Here is a 14,058-nt window from a genome sequence, read left to right as displayed (position 1 = left end):
AAAAGTGTTTTGATATTATTAAAACTCAAACCTCATAATTCAAATCCTTACCACTTGGTCAGTAATGTTCCAATAACCGGCTTTATGGTTCCCAGGTAGAGCCTGCTCAGACAGGGCATGGATCTGTAGCTGTGTTACACTGAAAGTCCTCGTCACACGATGAGACTGAGAAAAGGGGCTTGCTGGTCGACTTTCTCTTTTCCGTTTTTTTAGCCATGAACGGTCTTTATTTAATTGCAATAGTTTGACTGCATTTCATTCAATGTTTACTGTGCCTGGTGTCTTTCATTCTATGGTCCGCTCCCTGTTGTCGTAGCAGAAGGACGCACATAGCTTTGGTCTCTGTAGCCCGAAACATGGATTCAACACACACACATACATATCACGCAGATTAGAACATATATACACACATATATAGATATATGAGTGACAAGGTCAATACGCTGCATTTCAAACAGTCAGGAATAATCTAAATCAGGGTTGGTAAAAGTATACCTAGGCTAAATATAAGCCTTCCACAATCATAAGTAATAATTAAATTATTTTATCAAAATAGTTTAACCTGCTTTTTTGCAATAATCACTGATCTGGCTTTCAAGTCTATGAAAATGACCTTTTTGTTACAAATTTAACCAGAACCATGCACAATGCACTAATGATGAGCAGGTTGACTTTTATTGTTATGAGTCTTGTCCTGGAGGCAAAACTGAGTGATTTCCCATTAGATAGGCCAACTGCAGTGTCAAAACTGGGTATATTGTAAAAACTAATGAAAACAAAAATGTGCTTTTTAGTCTTAAAGGGATACTTTGGGACTTTGGCAATGAAGCCCTTTATCTACTTCCTACGAGTCAGAATAATACATGGATACCATTTGTACGTCTCTGCATCCAGTATGAAGGAAGTTGGAGGTAATTTTGTAAGCCATTGCTAACTAGATTTAGCAATGACTAGAAGTCTACGGTATTTACTAGCATCCTAGCAGTTACCCATAGACGTCCAGTCATTGCGTTAACACTAGCTAGCAAATGCGCTAACACTAGTTAGCAACTTCCTTCAAATTGCACTTAGAGGTACAGCATAAAAATGGCATCCACTGGTTCATCTGACTCTGGGGAAGTAGATAAAGGGCTTCATTGCCAAATTCCAAAAGTATCCCTTTAGTTTAAGGTTAGCGTTAGGCATTAGGGTTGGCAGTGTGGTTAAGGTTAGGTTAAAAATCAGATTTTATGACATTGTGGCAGTGCCAGCTAGTGACCACTCTGCAAGAGCTGCCTCCAGAACAATATTCACAACAAAAAATAGCAGGCACTATAGAAAATGTAAGGAAAACCCCACCCAAAAACTATCTTTTGGTATTTATTTCATTAGTCCATTGTTGATATAGTCACAAAATGTTTTGTATGTCAGCAATCAAGTTTTCAAGAAACTGCATCGTATTGGCTGTAGTCTTAAACTTGATTTCTGACATGCCAAACATTTTGGGACTATCAACAATGGACTAGTGAACTGCATACCAATAGATAGTTTGAGACCTACTGTTTGTTAAAGGAATATCCACCCAAAAACTCTCTCTCAAGCACAAGCCCACATGCTTGTGAGTAGCCAGCTAATCTATTTGCTTGCTAACAAGGTAGAGCAGTTGAACTGCTATGAATACACCCTCCTGTCCGTCTCCAACTGTTTGAACAACATAGCCTGTTCACTATGTTTAGATGTTGAAATCAAGTGGCCTACCTGGATAAGAAGATGCCCGTTTCTTAGATAGAGAACGAGTTGCCAATTCCTTATATAAATGAGTATTTTTTATGTTCATTGCACATTTATAAAACAAACTAGATAGCTAGCACATAACAGTCTGTAGCTAAAATGCTGTTGGTGGACAAGGAGATTGTCTATCCTTTCGGTCTCAGGCTGACAGGATAGACACAGTGTCCCAGACAGGATAGACACAGCATGCCAGACAGGGCGAGGGCAGGACTCTGACAGAAGGAATCTGCTTCCTGTTATAATGAGCACATCACAGAACTCTTACTTACAGGGTTCAATTCCCCCCTCTCTCTTCCGCGCTCATCCCCCTCCTCCCAATAAACTGGGTCAAATCATTCAGTGGTAGCTCAGCTCAGCCACCATGCGTCAAGTGTCAGAAACTGTCTGCTCAAAATCACACAGCTCTGGGGAGGTTCAGGGCTGTTTTTACTGCCAACACACACCACAGACATGAATCTGAATAAAACCCAATGCATCAGAATACGGTTGAGATTAATTCATCAGCACGACATCATATAGACTGGGATTACTAGGTATGGGTAAAACCTTAACAAAGACAGCGGGAAAAGGAGAGAATCCTACCATACCGGGACAATCAGTCAACAACAGAGAAACACTGACCTTTCTTTCCTTGTCCTGCAGTTATTCTATCGCTTTTTATTTCTCTCCATCTAACCCGAGTGGCTACCTCTCATACCTCACTCAACATGTCCCCCTCCTCCCCCCTCTTTCTCTCCATTTCTCACCCCCATTCCTTTTCCTTAAAATCGGTAGGATACTCACCTCCCTCCCTGCAGTCTCTGTGTCCTGATCATCCCTGCATCGCTGTAGAGACCATCTTTACGTGGCAGAAACACACACACTCACCAATCAACACACCCCCACGGCTCACTGTCACTAGCCAGCCCCCCTTCTCTAACACACACTCTCTCGCTGTTCCTTAGTAACAGCAGAATTGGAGCCACCCTCATTCTTCCCCCTCCCTCCCTTTAATATATATATATATTTTTTTTTAAATCGCTCGCTCTGCAGTGGAGGAATAAATATTTTAGCTACAAATGAAGCGTGGCTCTTCTGAGTTCTCCTCCCCCTGCTTGCAATATGTAACAGAGAACTGTGTGTGCAAATGTGAATTTATGAAACACTGTCTCCACACATCATTTATTACTTAAAAGGCAAATGGCTCTCGTAACTTGCCATACACTTGTTCCTAAACCATACAGTATACATAGTTGTACACTGCAATATGCACACACAAAGAACATATGGTCTCCTATGGCTGCCACCGCTCAAATGTATATTTACCCAAACAAGTAGTGCTGTAAATCACACGGTGTGAGAGCTGCTTCACTGACAATTCACTAGCACTCAAGCAAGAGTCCCTCCCCACTCACTAGATGCTGCTGGGTAATGGAGTCCTGGCCAGGTCTGTGTGACTACTCATACTGAGGGAAACTGAGAAAAGGGCTGGTGTGTGTGTATACAGTTGAAGTCGGAAGTTTACAGACACTTAGGTTGGAGTCATTAAAACTAATTTTTCAACCACTCCACAAATTTCTTGTTAACAAACTATAGTTTTGGCAAGTCTGTTAGGACATCTACTTTGAGAATGACACAAGTCATTTTTCCAACAATTATTTCACAGTATCACAATTCCAGTGGGTCAGAAGTTTACATACACTAAGTTGACTGTGCCTTTAAACTGCTTGGAAAATTCCTGAAAATTATGTCATGGCTTTAGAAGCTTCTGACAGACTAATTGACATCATTTGAGTCAATTGGAGGTGTACCTGTGGATGTATTTCAAAGCCTACCTTCAAACTCAGTGCATCTTTACTCAGCTAAGACCTCAGATAAAAAATTGTAGACCTCCACAAGTCTGGTTCATCCTTGGGTGCATTTTCCAAACGCCTTAAGGTACCACGTTCATCTGTACAAACATTAGTACGCAAGTAAACACCATGGAACCACGCAGCCGCAATACCGCTCAGGAAGGAGAAGCGTTCTGTCTCCGAGAGATGAACGTACTTTGGTGCGAAAAGTGCAAATCAATCCCAGAACAACAGCAAAAAGGATCTTGTGAAGATGCTGGAGGAAACAGGTGCAAAAGTATCTATAACCACAGTAAATAGAATCCTATATCGATATAACCTGAAAGGCCGCTGAGCAAGGAAAAAGACACTATAAAAAAAAGCCAGACTACGGTTTGCAACTGCACATGGGGACAAAGATCGTAATTTTTGGAAAAATGTCTTCTGGTCTGATGAAACAAAAATATAAGGTGAAGTCCTCCGGTTGAATAGTCAAAAATAGAACTGTTTGGCCATAATGAATATCGTTATGTTTGGAGGAAAAAGGGGGAGGCTTGCGAGCCGAAGAACACCATCCCAACCGTGAAGCACGGGGGTGGCAGCACCATGTTGTGGGGGTGCTTTGCTGCAGGAGGAACTGGTGCACTTCACAAAATAGATTGCATCATGAGAATGGAAAATTATGTGGATATATTGAAGCAACACCTCAAGACATCAGTCAGGAAGTTAAAGCTTGGTCGCAAATGGGTCTTCCAAATGGACAATGACCCCAAGCACACTTCCAAAGCTGTGGCAAAATGGCTTAAGGATAACAAAGTCAAGGTATTGGAGTGGCCATCAAAAAGCCCTGACCTCAATCCGATAGAAAATTTGAGGGGAGAAGTGAAAATGTGTGTGCGTGCAAAGAGACCTACAAACCTGTCTCAGTTACACCACCACTGACAGGAGGAATGGGCCAAAATTCACCCAACGTATTGTGGGAAGACTACCCGAAAAGTTTGACCCAAGTTAAACAATTTAAAGGCAATGCTACCAAATACTAATTGAGTGTATGTACCACTGGTAATGTGATGAAAGAAATAAAAGCTGAAATAAATCCCTCACTACTATTATTCTGACATTTCACAATCTTAAAATAAAGTGGTGATCCTAACTGACCTAAGACAGGGAATTTTTTACTAGGATTAAATGTCAGGAATTGTGAAAAACTGAGTTGAAATGTAATTTGGCTAAGGTGCATGTTCCTCAGGGAATTATAGATGAAACACACTACACCCTGGCTCAGGTACCCCGGCTTCATGAGCTACAAGAGCACAACGGTAAGACGTGTTCACATCTCCAGGGAATTATTCTAGTGTTATCATAACACTATCAAGTTCCTGGTGTAGTTTGTCCTTTACTAATTAATCATGTGGCAGATGTTGAATGTAGAGGACATCAGATGAGTGATCATGAGAGGACAGCACAGTGACCATGCTCCCTCTGAAATACCTTAGCGTTCCCTCAAAGTCTTAGTTGTGTAACCAAAGCGTTGTTTAGGGATTTACAGGGACAAATGTCAAAGGAGGGTGATTCAGAGAGGCCCTCCCTATGACCAGGAGGAATGGGGTTAGGGTTGAGAGAGAATGGGTGGGGTGAGGTAAAGGTAGGTCTGGGCAGTATACAGTATTTTACAATATACCAGTATTGATGCACAGTATTGCGTTTTTACTTTACCTTCTATAACGTATTTGAATGTTTGGTTTGTTAAAAGGTGATACGCCATTTTTACAGTTTACTTTGCTTCTTCATCCCTGTTTGAACTCTCTCTACATGCTGCTTTTCACACAGACCTAACCCTGCCCTGTCACTAAAGGAGCACATTTCTTGTTCCTCGACCACGAGACACTGCAAGGTCAATGCAGCACATCAAAATAAATTTTATTGTTTAGCAGATGTTATTGCGGGTGTAAGCAAAATGCTTGCCTGCAAAGTTTTCCTAAGAGCTAGAAGCGAGGCAGCCCTCCGACAGTTCACCAAAGTGTTTTGCTCTAAATCGCAAGTCAAATCAGATTGTTTGCCTATATCGTGCAGACCTACATGGCAGTGTGGAAATGATTTCAAATGAGTGCAGGAAATGCAGATATTGATGAAAACACTTTTTTTTTTTTGGGTTGAAGTGAAATTGAACAGTATAAAACAATCAGAATGGAGAAAGACCTATTTAAAATCACTTAGAATGTATGTTGCCATCTTAGGGTCACACTATTCATAAAGAAAATGCATAATTTATTATTCAAAAACATAAAAATACTGTCACACCATCCATTGTTTTTTTTTTACCGTGATATGAAATGTCATTGGGCCGACAGCCAGAATCACAGCATTGTGAGGGATTAAAGCCCACTTTATCCCAAACACACAGAGCAGAGATAGTGAGGCTGTCCTCAGATTAACAACATGGTTACATAAATGATGATCTGAATCCGTTTCCCCGGAATGCAGGGACACTCCGGCCCACTTTAGCATCAGCACGCATTCTGCCATTACTCATTTCTCATACCACCAATAGATATAGTCAGCAGGTTAGGAGGGGATTTGACTGGGCTTGGGGGAAGATGGGTGAAAATAAGGACAGGAGGGGGGAATTTTTTTTTAAAAGAATGAGGGAGGCTGTCCGAGGGAGGGAAAAGGAGAGAGATGGAGAACAGGAAAATCTATTTGGCTATACAAACCCAAGTGAGCGGTAGGGAGGTAGGAATGGGCGATGGTCATCACATTACTCACTAATGTGAACCTCAAGGTAATCAATGGTGAACTGCCAAGGTCCATAATCACCCAAACAACCACACACATTCCTTCAATAGCTCAGAAAGGTTAGACTGCTGGAGCAGCGCTTAGATTATCTCTCCAACTTGGTCACACAAGCACATAATTACTTAAATACTAAACCAACATGGTGCTGCATCTCATTCAAAAGGATTTCAACATAACCTTTCAAATTTTTGGCCAATTTCATGATATCCAATTGGTGCTGCAACTCCCGTATGGACTGGGAAGAGGCGAAGGTCAAGAGCCATGCTTCCTCTGAAATATGACCCCCCCCAAGCCGCGCTGCATCTTGACACACTGCTCGCTTTATCCGGAAGCCAGCCACACCAATGTGTTGAAGGAAACACTGTATAACTGGTGACTGTGTTAGCGTGCATGTGCCCGGCCTGCCACAGGAGTCGCTAGAGAGTGATGGGACAAGGACATCCCAGCCGGCCAAACCCTCCCTTAACCCGGACAACGCTGGGCCAATTGTGCCGTCTCATGGATCTCCCGGTTGCGGCTGGCTGCGGCACAGACCTGGATCGGACGAGGGTCTGTAGTGACGCCTCAAGCACTAAGATGCAGTGCCTTAGACCGCTGCGCCACTCGGGAGGCCCCAAACCTTGGACTTCTGTACCACAATATTTATGATTGGTACTTAATTAGATTGGTGCCTTATCCGTGTCTGTAATCCCATGCCAGTCTCAAACATACCTGTGCCTACATGCTGGTTTGCACATGTAGGTGCTCTCCCCTCCCTCCTGTTCTGTTTAGCATGCCCTCCCTCTATCCCCATCTTCCCCTCCTCTCACCTGCAATCGTTTTCTGCTGTCCGGCACATTCTCCAGGCTGCCTTCTCCGCATCCCAGCCTGCCCTGGCTGCAGCGCAGCTCCCCGTCACCACTATGTTTGCCTGTGAAGTTGCAGCCTGCAGCCTTCCTGTCTACAACAGGAGCCCTCTGCCTCTTATCCTGAGAGAGGGCTACAGTCATCCCTCTCTCCTTCTCCCTTGGCCCCACACCCCCTCCATGACCTCCAGGCCCGGGATCCCTTGACCTGCCTCCCTCCCCTAGTGGAGGGGCCTTGTCCCCAGGCAGCGTGGCCCCATCTCTAGCCTCTTTATCGCCGGGCTCCAGGGCCTTGTGTCGGCTCTTAAAGAGGCTGTGGATACTCAGTACCACCAGAGTGCACAGCACGTACATGATCCCGTCCGTCTGTGGAGACGGGCAGGTTGGTTCGCTCCGTTCTCACCCACTCACAAAGTCCCCCTTGTTTGAATGGGACAGGAACTGTTGAAGTTCCACAGGCTGTTATGATAGCTTATAAGCTGTTATGGAGGGGTTCCATGGTTGAGGTCTAGATGTGAATGGCAGTCAGAGCTCCAGGCGTATCTTCTGTGGTCTGGTCATAGTTGTCATCAGTTGGAGAGCTGAAGACTGAGTGCGAGAGATAGCAACAAGTGTATCCACAGTGAGAACAGTTCCAAAGTTCTATCCTGGACTGTAGTGTCTGTACTGTGCAATCTGTACTGCAGCCAAGTTCAAAGACGAAAAGACTACAAATATCCAGTCTACTCTCCTCTTTTACGGTATTCACCACAATACACAACGCCGGTGCTCTTCAGAGGGCGAGAGAGTTTCCAGTAGGGAGTCTCACTTTCTCTCCTCTGTGTGTGTGTGTTGATCCCCTGGACAATGGCAGTGCCCTAAATCTCATCAACTGTCTGATAATCCCCAAGTCTGTTCTCTGGTCAGCAGACACAGACGGCGAGAGGTGAGTGAGTGTGATCCTCAGATACACACGGTCACACACACGCCTGCTTTTATATCTCACCTCTGTCCCTGTGCCTCAACTAGTCCCTCCCACAGAACTACACACACACACCACCTTTACAGTTCCTCAGAACAACAATAAGGTTTTGGACTCTGTCCTGTAGTAAAGGCGATTGCTGTCCCTCTGCCAAGCCGGTGGAGCTCAGGTAACCCAAACCTCTAGGAGCAGACGGCTGGCTAAGTACCTCCAGGTAACTACAGACACACCACGTCCATCAACTATACACAGAAACTAGTAGATATTAAATCTACACCCAAGCAGATAACTCACTATACCTTCACACATGCATTTAAACCCTTACAAAACACACACACAAACCCTAAACCGTTGCAAACTTCGAACAGTGTAGGAATGTCTCGGATGTTGATTCATCCTCCTCTGCCCTGCTAATTTATGTTTACAGTCCAGTCCAGGATGGTGTAAAGAAGTTTCCAATTAAATGATTAACAGGTCCAACGTAATGCCTCTCCCCTTTCCCTCTTCCTGCTGCGAACAGCCGGGGGACTGTCCAGTCCTCCCTGAAAAGTCCCTGGACAGAGAGAGGGGCGATATCTACACCCCTTCACTTGTTCAGTCACTCTCCATCTCCCGCTCCACTCATGCACAGAGTTTACAGTCCTATCATGTGCGGTTCTGCAACTCTCCAGAAGGAGAAAGTATCTTCATCCACTCTCGCTCTCACCCTCCCTTCCTGTGTTCTGCCCATCTGTCGCTGCGGGATAATCACTGGAATGGGACAGAGCCGGCCATGCGCTGGTGATGTAACACATAATACACTATTGATATGAATGTATCTAAAAAAGCAAAACCAACGCGGAGTGCGGAAAGAGTCAAACTTTTTTTTTTAAAGCTTCCCACCTTCATCCGTTAGGAGTTCCACCATATCAATTCAAACTGATCTCTGGGCTCTGAGGGGCGACCTCGTTAGTTGGTGTCCTGTATGCCTGACAGTCTTCCTGGTACGTGACAACCCTGCACGGTAACGCCATGACAACCGTGCAGCTATGGAACCAGGCTACAATGGGAACTGACAGTGTCGATCACATCGGTTGAATCGTGATGAGAGGTCCACGGCAGTCAGCGTGGTCACTTTGTGCCCAGCGGTCCTGGTCATTCACAGTTCTGGTTCATTGTTCTGTGACATACTGTAAACATGGAGTGATTCTCTAGCCTAACTTGGTCCTATGGGGCCAAAGGTGAAGTCCTCCGGTTGAGTGGTCACTTTTAGGATCCTAACGAAGGGGACGGGAAGGGACAGGGCACACACACACTTGGGGAGGGGACCCCAGAACGGAGGTTGGCTAGGATGAGCTACTACACACAATGAATAAGACACTACGACTGAATGAATTCCAAACTGCTCAGACCAGTGACCCAAACTAGTTGTGACCCACCAAGTCATCGTGGTCTCAGGGTAATTTTCTGTTTGTAAATCCGTTACATCATTTAGTATGATATATTATGTTACGCCACATTATACATCTTTCTCTGAGACAAGGTTGCTTGTTGGACCATAACAAAGGAGGATTATGGGGAGAATTTATGTTGGTGGTTAGGGGAACTAAAAGGACAAATGTCAGGGAAATTTACCTAGCAGGTTAGCTGAATTGGGTTAAGTTAAGAACAAGGGTTAGATAAAATGTAAGTTGTCCCGGACGCGTCCTCACAACTTCTGGATTGCTAGACCCATTCGCCCCGACCAAATAGGAATTAGACCAAATATTATGCCAAAATGTGTTCCAACAGACCTTTTGGGTAACACAATCTACCCACACCCTTTTGGCCCAAATTACCAGCACTATCGTGGGACTCAAAATGGCACTTTCAGCGACCCATGACAATACATGGCACGTGACAGGCCAGCTGAGCAACCACAGGAAGTGACCTGATTAACAAAAACAGAATGGTTAAGAATTTCACCACCACTATTATTTATTTATTTATCTCACCTTTATTTAACCAGGTAGGCAAGTTGAGAACAAGTTCTCATTTACAATTGCGACCTGGCCAAGATAAAGCAAAGCAGTTCGACACGAACAACAACACAGAGTTACACATGGAGTAAAAACAAACAGCCAATAGTACAGTAGAAAAATGAGCCTATATACAATGTGAGCAAATGAGGTGAGATAAGGGAGGTAAAGGCAAAAAAGGACATGGTGCGAAGTAAATACAATATAGCAAGTAAAAAAAAAAAAATACAAATAAACACTGGAATGGTAGATTTGCAGTGGAAGAATGTGCAAAGTAGAGATAGAAATAATGGAGGTGCAAAGGAGCAAAATAAATAAATACAGTAGGGGGAGAGGTAGTTGTTTGGGCTAAATTATAGATGGGCTATGTACAGGTGCAGTAAGCTGTGAGCTGCTCTAACAGCTGATGCTTAAAGCTAGTGAGGGGGATAAGTGTTTCCAGTTTCAGAGATTTTTGCAGTTCGTTCCAGTCATTGGCAGCAGAGAACGGCCAAAGTAAGAATTGGTTTTGGGGGTGAGCAGAGAGATATACCTGCTGGAGCACGTGCTACAGGTGGGTGCTGCTATTGTGACCAGCGAGGTGAGATAAGGGGGGACTTTACCTAGCAGGGTCTTGAAGATGACTTGGAGCCAGTGGGTTTGGCGACGAGTATGAAGCAAGGGCGTACAGGTCGCAGTGGTGGGTAGTATATGGGGCTTTGGTGACAAAACGGATGGCACTGTGATAGACTGCATCCAATTTATTGAGTAGGGTATTGGAGGCTATTTTGTAAATGATGTCGCCGAAGTCGAGGATCGGTAGGATGGTCAGTTTTACAAGGGCATGTTTGGCAGCATGAGTGAAGGAGGCTTTGTTGCGAAATAGGAAGCCAATTCTAGATTTAACTTTGGATTGGAGATGTTTGATGTGAGTCTGGAAGGAGAGTTTACAGTCTAACCAGACACCTAGGTATTTGTAGTTATTCTAAGACAGAACCGTATTCTAAGACAGAACGGTCCAGAGTAGTGATGTTGGACGGGCGAGCAGGTGCAGGCAGCGATCGGTTGAAGAGCATGCATTTAGTTTTACTTGTATTTAAGAGCAATTGGAGGCCACGGAAGGAGAGTTGTATGGCATTGAAGCTCGTCTGGAGGGTTGTTAACACAGTGTCCAAAGAAGGGCCAGAAGTATACAGAATGGTGTCGTCTGTGTAGAGGTGGATCAGAGACTCACCAGCAGCAAGAGCGACATCATTGATGTTTCCAGAGAAGAGACGGTCCAAGAATTGAACCCTGTGGCACCCCCATAGAGACTGCCAGAGGCCCAGACAACAGGCCCTCCGATTTGACACACTGAACTCTATCAGAGAAATAGTTAGTGAACCAGGCGAGGCAATCATTTGAGAAACCAAGGCTATCGAGTCTGCCGATGAGGATGCGGTGATTGTCAGAGTCGAAAGCCTTGGCCAGGTCAATGAATAAGGCTGCACAGTTTTGGTTCTTATCGATGGCGGTTAAGATATCGTTTAGAACCTTGAGCGTGGCTGAGGCACACCCATGACTAGCTCCGAAACCAGATTGCATAGCGGAGAAGGTATGGTGGGATTCGAAATGGTCGGTAATCTGTTTGTTGACTTGGCTTCGAAGACCTTAGAAAGGCAGGGTAGGATATATATAGGTCTGTAGCAGTTTGGGTCAAGAGTGTCACCCCCCCCTTTGAAGAGGGGGATGACCGCAGCTGCTTTCCAATATTTGGGAATCTCAGACGACACGAAAGAGAGGTTGAACAGGCTAGTTAATAGGGGTTGCAACAATTTCGGCAGATAATTTTAGAAAGAAAGGGTCCTGATTGTCTTGCCCGGCTGATTTGTAGGGGTCCAGATTATGCAGCTCATTCAGAACATCAGCTGACTGGATTTGGGAGGTCTTAAGTGGTCTTAAGGTCTTATGTCCAAGATAGCATAGCAGTCATACGTCCTTTGTCCTCGTTTTGACATGACAAAACGAGGACAAAGGACGTCTGACTGCTATGCCATCTTGGACATAAGACCACTTAAGACCTGTACCATCGGGCAGTATAGAATAGACCTTTCTACTCCAGACAGTAAACCCTTACAACCAACAGAGTAAGGAAAGGCCAGAGAGACTAGTAAACAAGGTCTGAGGTTCAATAGCAGATTAAGTGGCTGATAAGTTTGAATCAAACCATAAAAGGTGATAAGGCATGGGTGGAGTGATCAGATTTGTTTCCTGTGTATTAGTGGTTTGGTATTAGTGGTTTCCAGTGTTATAGTGGTTGCAGTGGTTTGGGCGGCAGAAAGCCTAGTGGTTAGAGTGTTGGGTCAGTAACCAAAAGCTTGCTAGATCGAATCCCCGAACTGACAAGGTAAAAATCTGTCCTTCTGCCCCTGAACAAGGCAGTTAACCCACTGTTCCTAGGCCGTCATTGTAAATAAGATTTTTCTTAATTAACTGACTTGCTTAGTTAAATAAAGGTTAAATAAAATTTAATTAAAAAGAACCATAATCTCATTACAGAGACAAGTCTACATTACAGAGACAAGTCTACATTACAGAGACAAGTCAAAACAATTACAGTGGGACACATGGTGTGGTGTTACACAGAGTCAACCAGGAAGTCAACAAACATTTTGCTTGGCCTAGAAGTAAGTGAGTGTGTATGAAAGAGAGAATGTGCTAAAGTGTGAGAATGTGCAAACCTGTGTGTGTGCACGCGCATGCAGGAGATCTCAGGTGTGTGAGTTGGTCTCACGTTAAGTAGCTTAGACCTCCTGGATTTGTGTTTCAGACTATTTTGTGCCTAATAGAAATTAATAGTAAATAATGTAGTGCCGTTTTGGAGTCACTATTATTGTAAATAAGAATAGAATGTTTCTAAGCAGTTTGTAAATGTGGATGCTACCATGATTACTGTAGTCCTGAATGAATCGTGAATAATGATGAGTGAGAAAGTTAGACGCACAAATATCATTCACACAAATGTGTCACTTCAAGCACAAATGTATCATACTTTGACTAAAACTATCACTTTTTGACTTAAATCATTGTGCAACACGGGTAAGCTCTGGCCGTCATCTTTCAGCTTGAAAAAGTGGATTTCTACTGGTGTGGGCGTTTAAGCAGCTTACAGGAGAAAATGTGCCACACTTCACTTTATGGCTTTAGGTAAAGGCTTTAACTCAGTCACCCCACACCCAAATATGGTATTCGAGGCAGTCTGAATTAGGGATGGGCATATTCGAATATCTGATCGGACGTCAGTATTTGATTACTTGTGAGTATTCATTTAAAAAAATAAGTATATTTTAACAATGAAAAGGCTTTTTCTAAATACAATAAACATATCCATGTGACATTGTTACTTACAAGGATATAACCATGTCATTACAAATACTTAATTTAACAAAACAAACTTTTGAATGTAGTTTTTATGACACGCACCCCTTAAAATGTCCGGTAGCCTTCTTTCTGTAGCTTGTTTTTGTCAGCCAATCAAAGCAGCACCACAGTCAAAGGCTCGATGTGTAACAGAAAGTGAGAGTTCACTAATGCAATGCAAGATGGAATTACAAGTTAGCTGAGTTAAATGAGAAAGAATAGGCTACAACGAGCAACCAACAGGTAGGATATTGTTTATCAATCTCTGAATGGGGTTGGGGAGAAAGCGCAGCATGTAGCCTGCAAATTGGCCTAGGTAGTTAGCTAGTTTCTCTAGGCTACTCCAGTCAAGACAGGCACTGTTATATGGGATGATAAATAACATTGTGGCTGCTACAAGTTAGCTAGTCTTGGCTGTAGCGGAGTTGGCGCTCTTCCTCACATCCGCTCCACTCCCAGCTCCTACACACCAACCCCACCCATTGCTCCAGCAATAGAGC

The 14,058-nt window shown here is 43.9% G+C and overlaps 1 protein-coding gene across 10 annotated transcripts in view; it reads right to left on the bottom strand.

The window, feature by feature from the left end:
• Positions 1–14,058, bottom strand: part of LOC112248971 (kinesin-like protein KIFC3) — a 67,942-nt gene that overhangs the window by 33,718 nt on the left and 20,166 nt on the right. The window contains exon 1 of one of the 10 annotated variants that reach the window (XM_024418457.2): positions 7,187–8,593. The exons of 2 other annotated variants lie outside the window; for them this stretch is intronic. In XM_024418457.2, coding sequence (XP_024274225.1) covers positions 7,187–7,576 — 390 coding nt within the window. In that variant the 5' untranslated portion in view covers positions 7,577–8,593. Of the gene's footprint in view, positions 1–2,553; positions 2,678–7,186; positions 8,594–14,058 lie in introns of those variants that run through there. 7 more of the 10 variants (XM_024418460.2, XM_024418458.2, XM_024418459.2 and 4 more) reach the window with 7 other exon arrangements.

This window comes from Oncorhynchus tshawytscha, linkage group LG04 (assembly GCF_018296145.1).
Source record: "Oncorhynchus tshawytscha isolate Ot180627B linkage group LG04, Otsh_v2.0, whole genome shotgun sequence".
Lineage (NCBI taxonomy): Eukaryota > Metazoa > Chordata > Actinopteri > Salmoniformes > Salmonidae > Oncorhynchus > Oncorhynchus tshawytscha.
The sequence above is the reverse complement of the archived record's forward strand: the minus strand, read 5'-3'. Positions and strand labels throughout refer to the sequence as shown.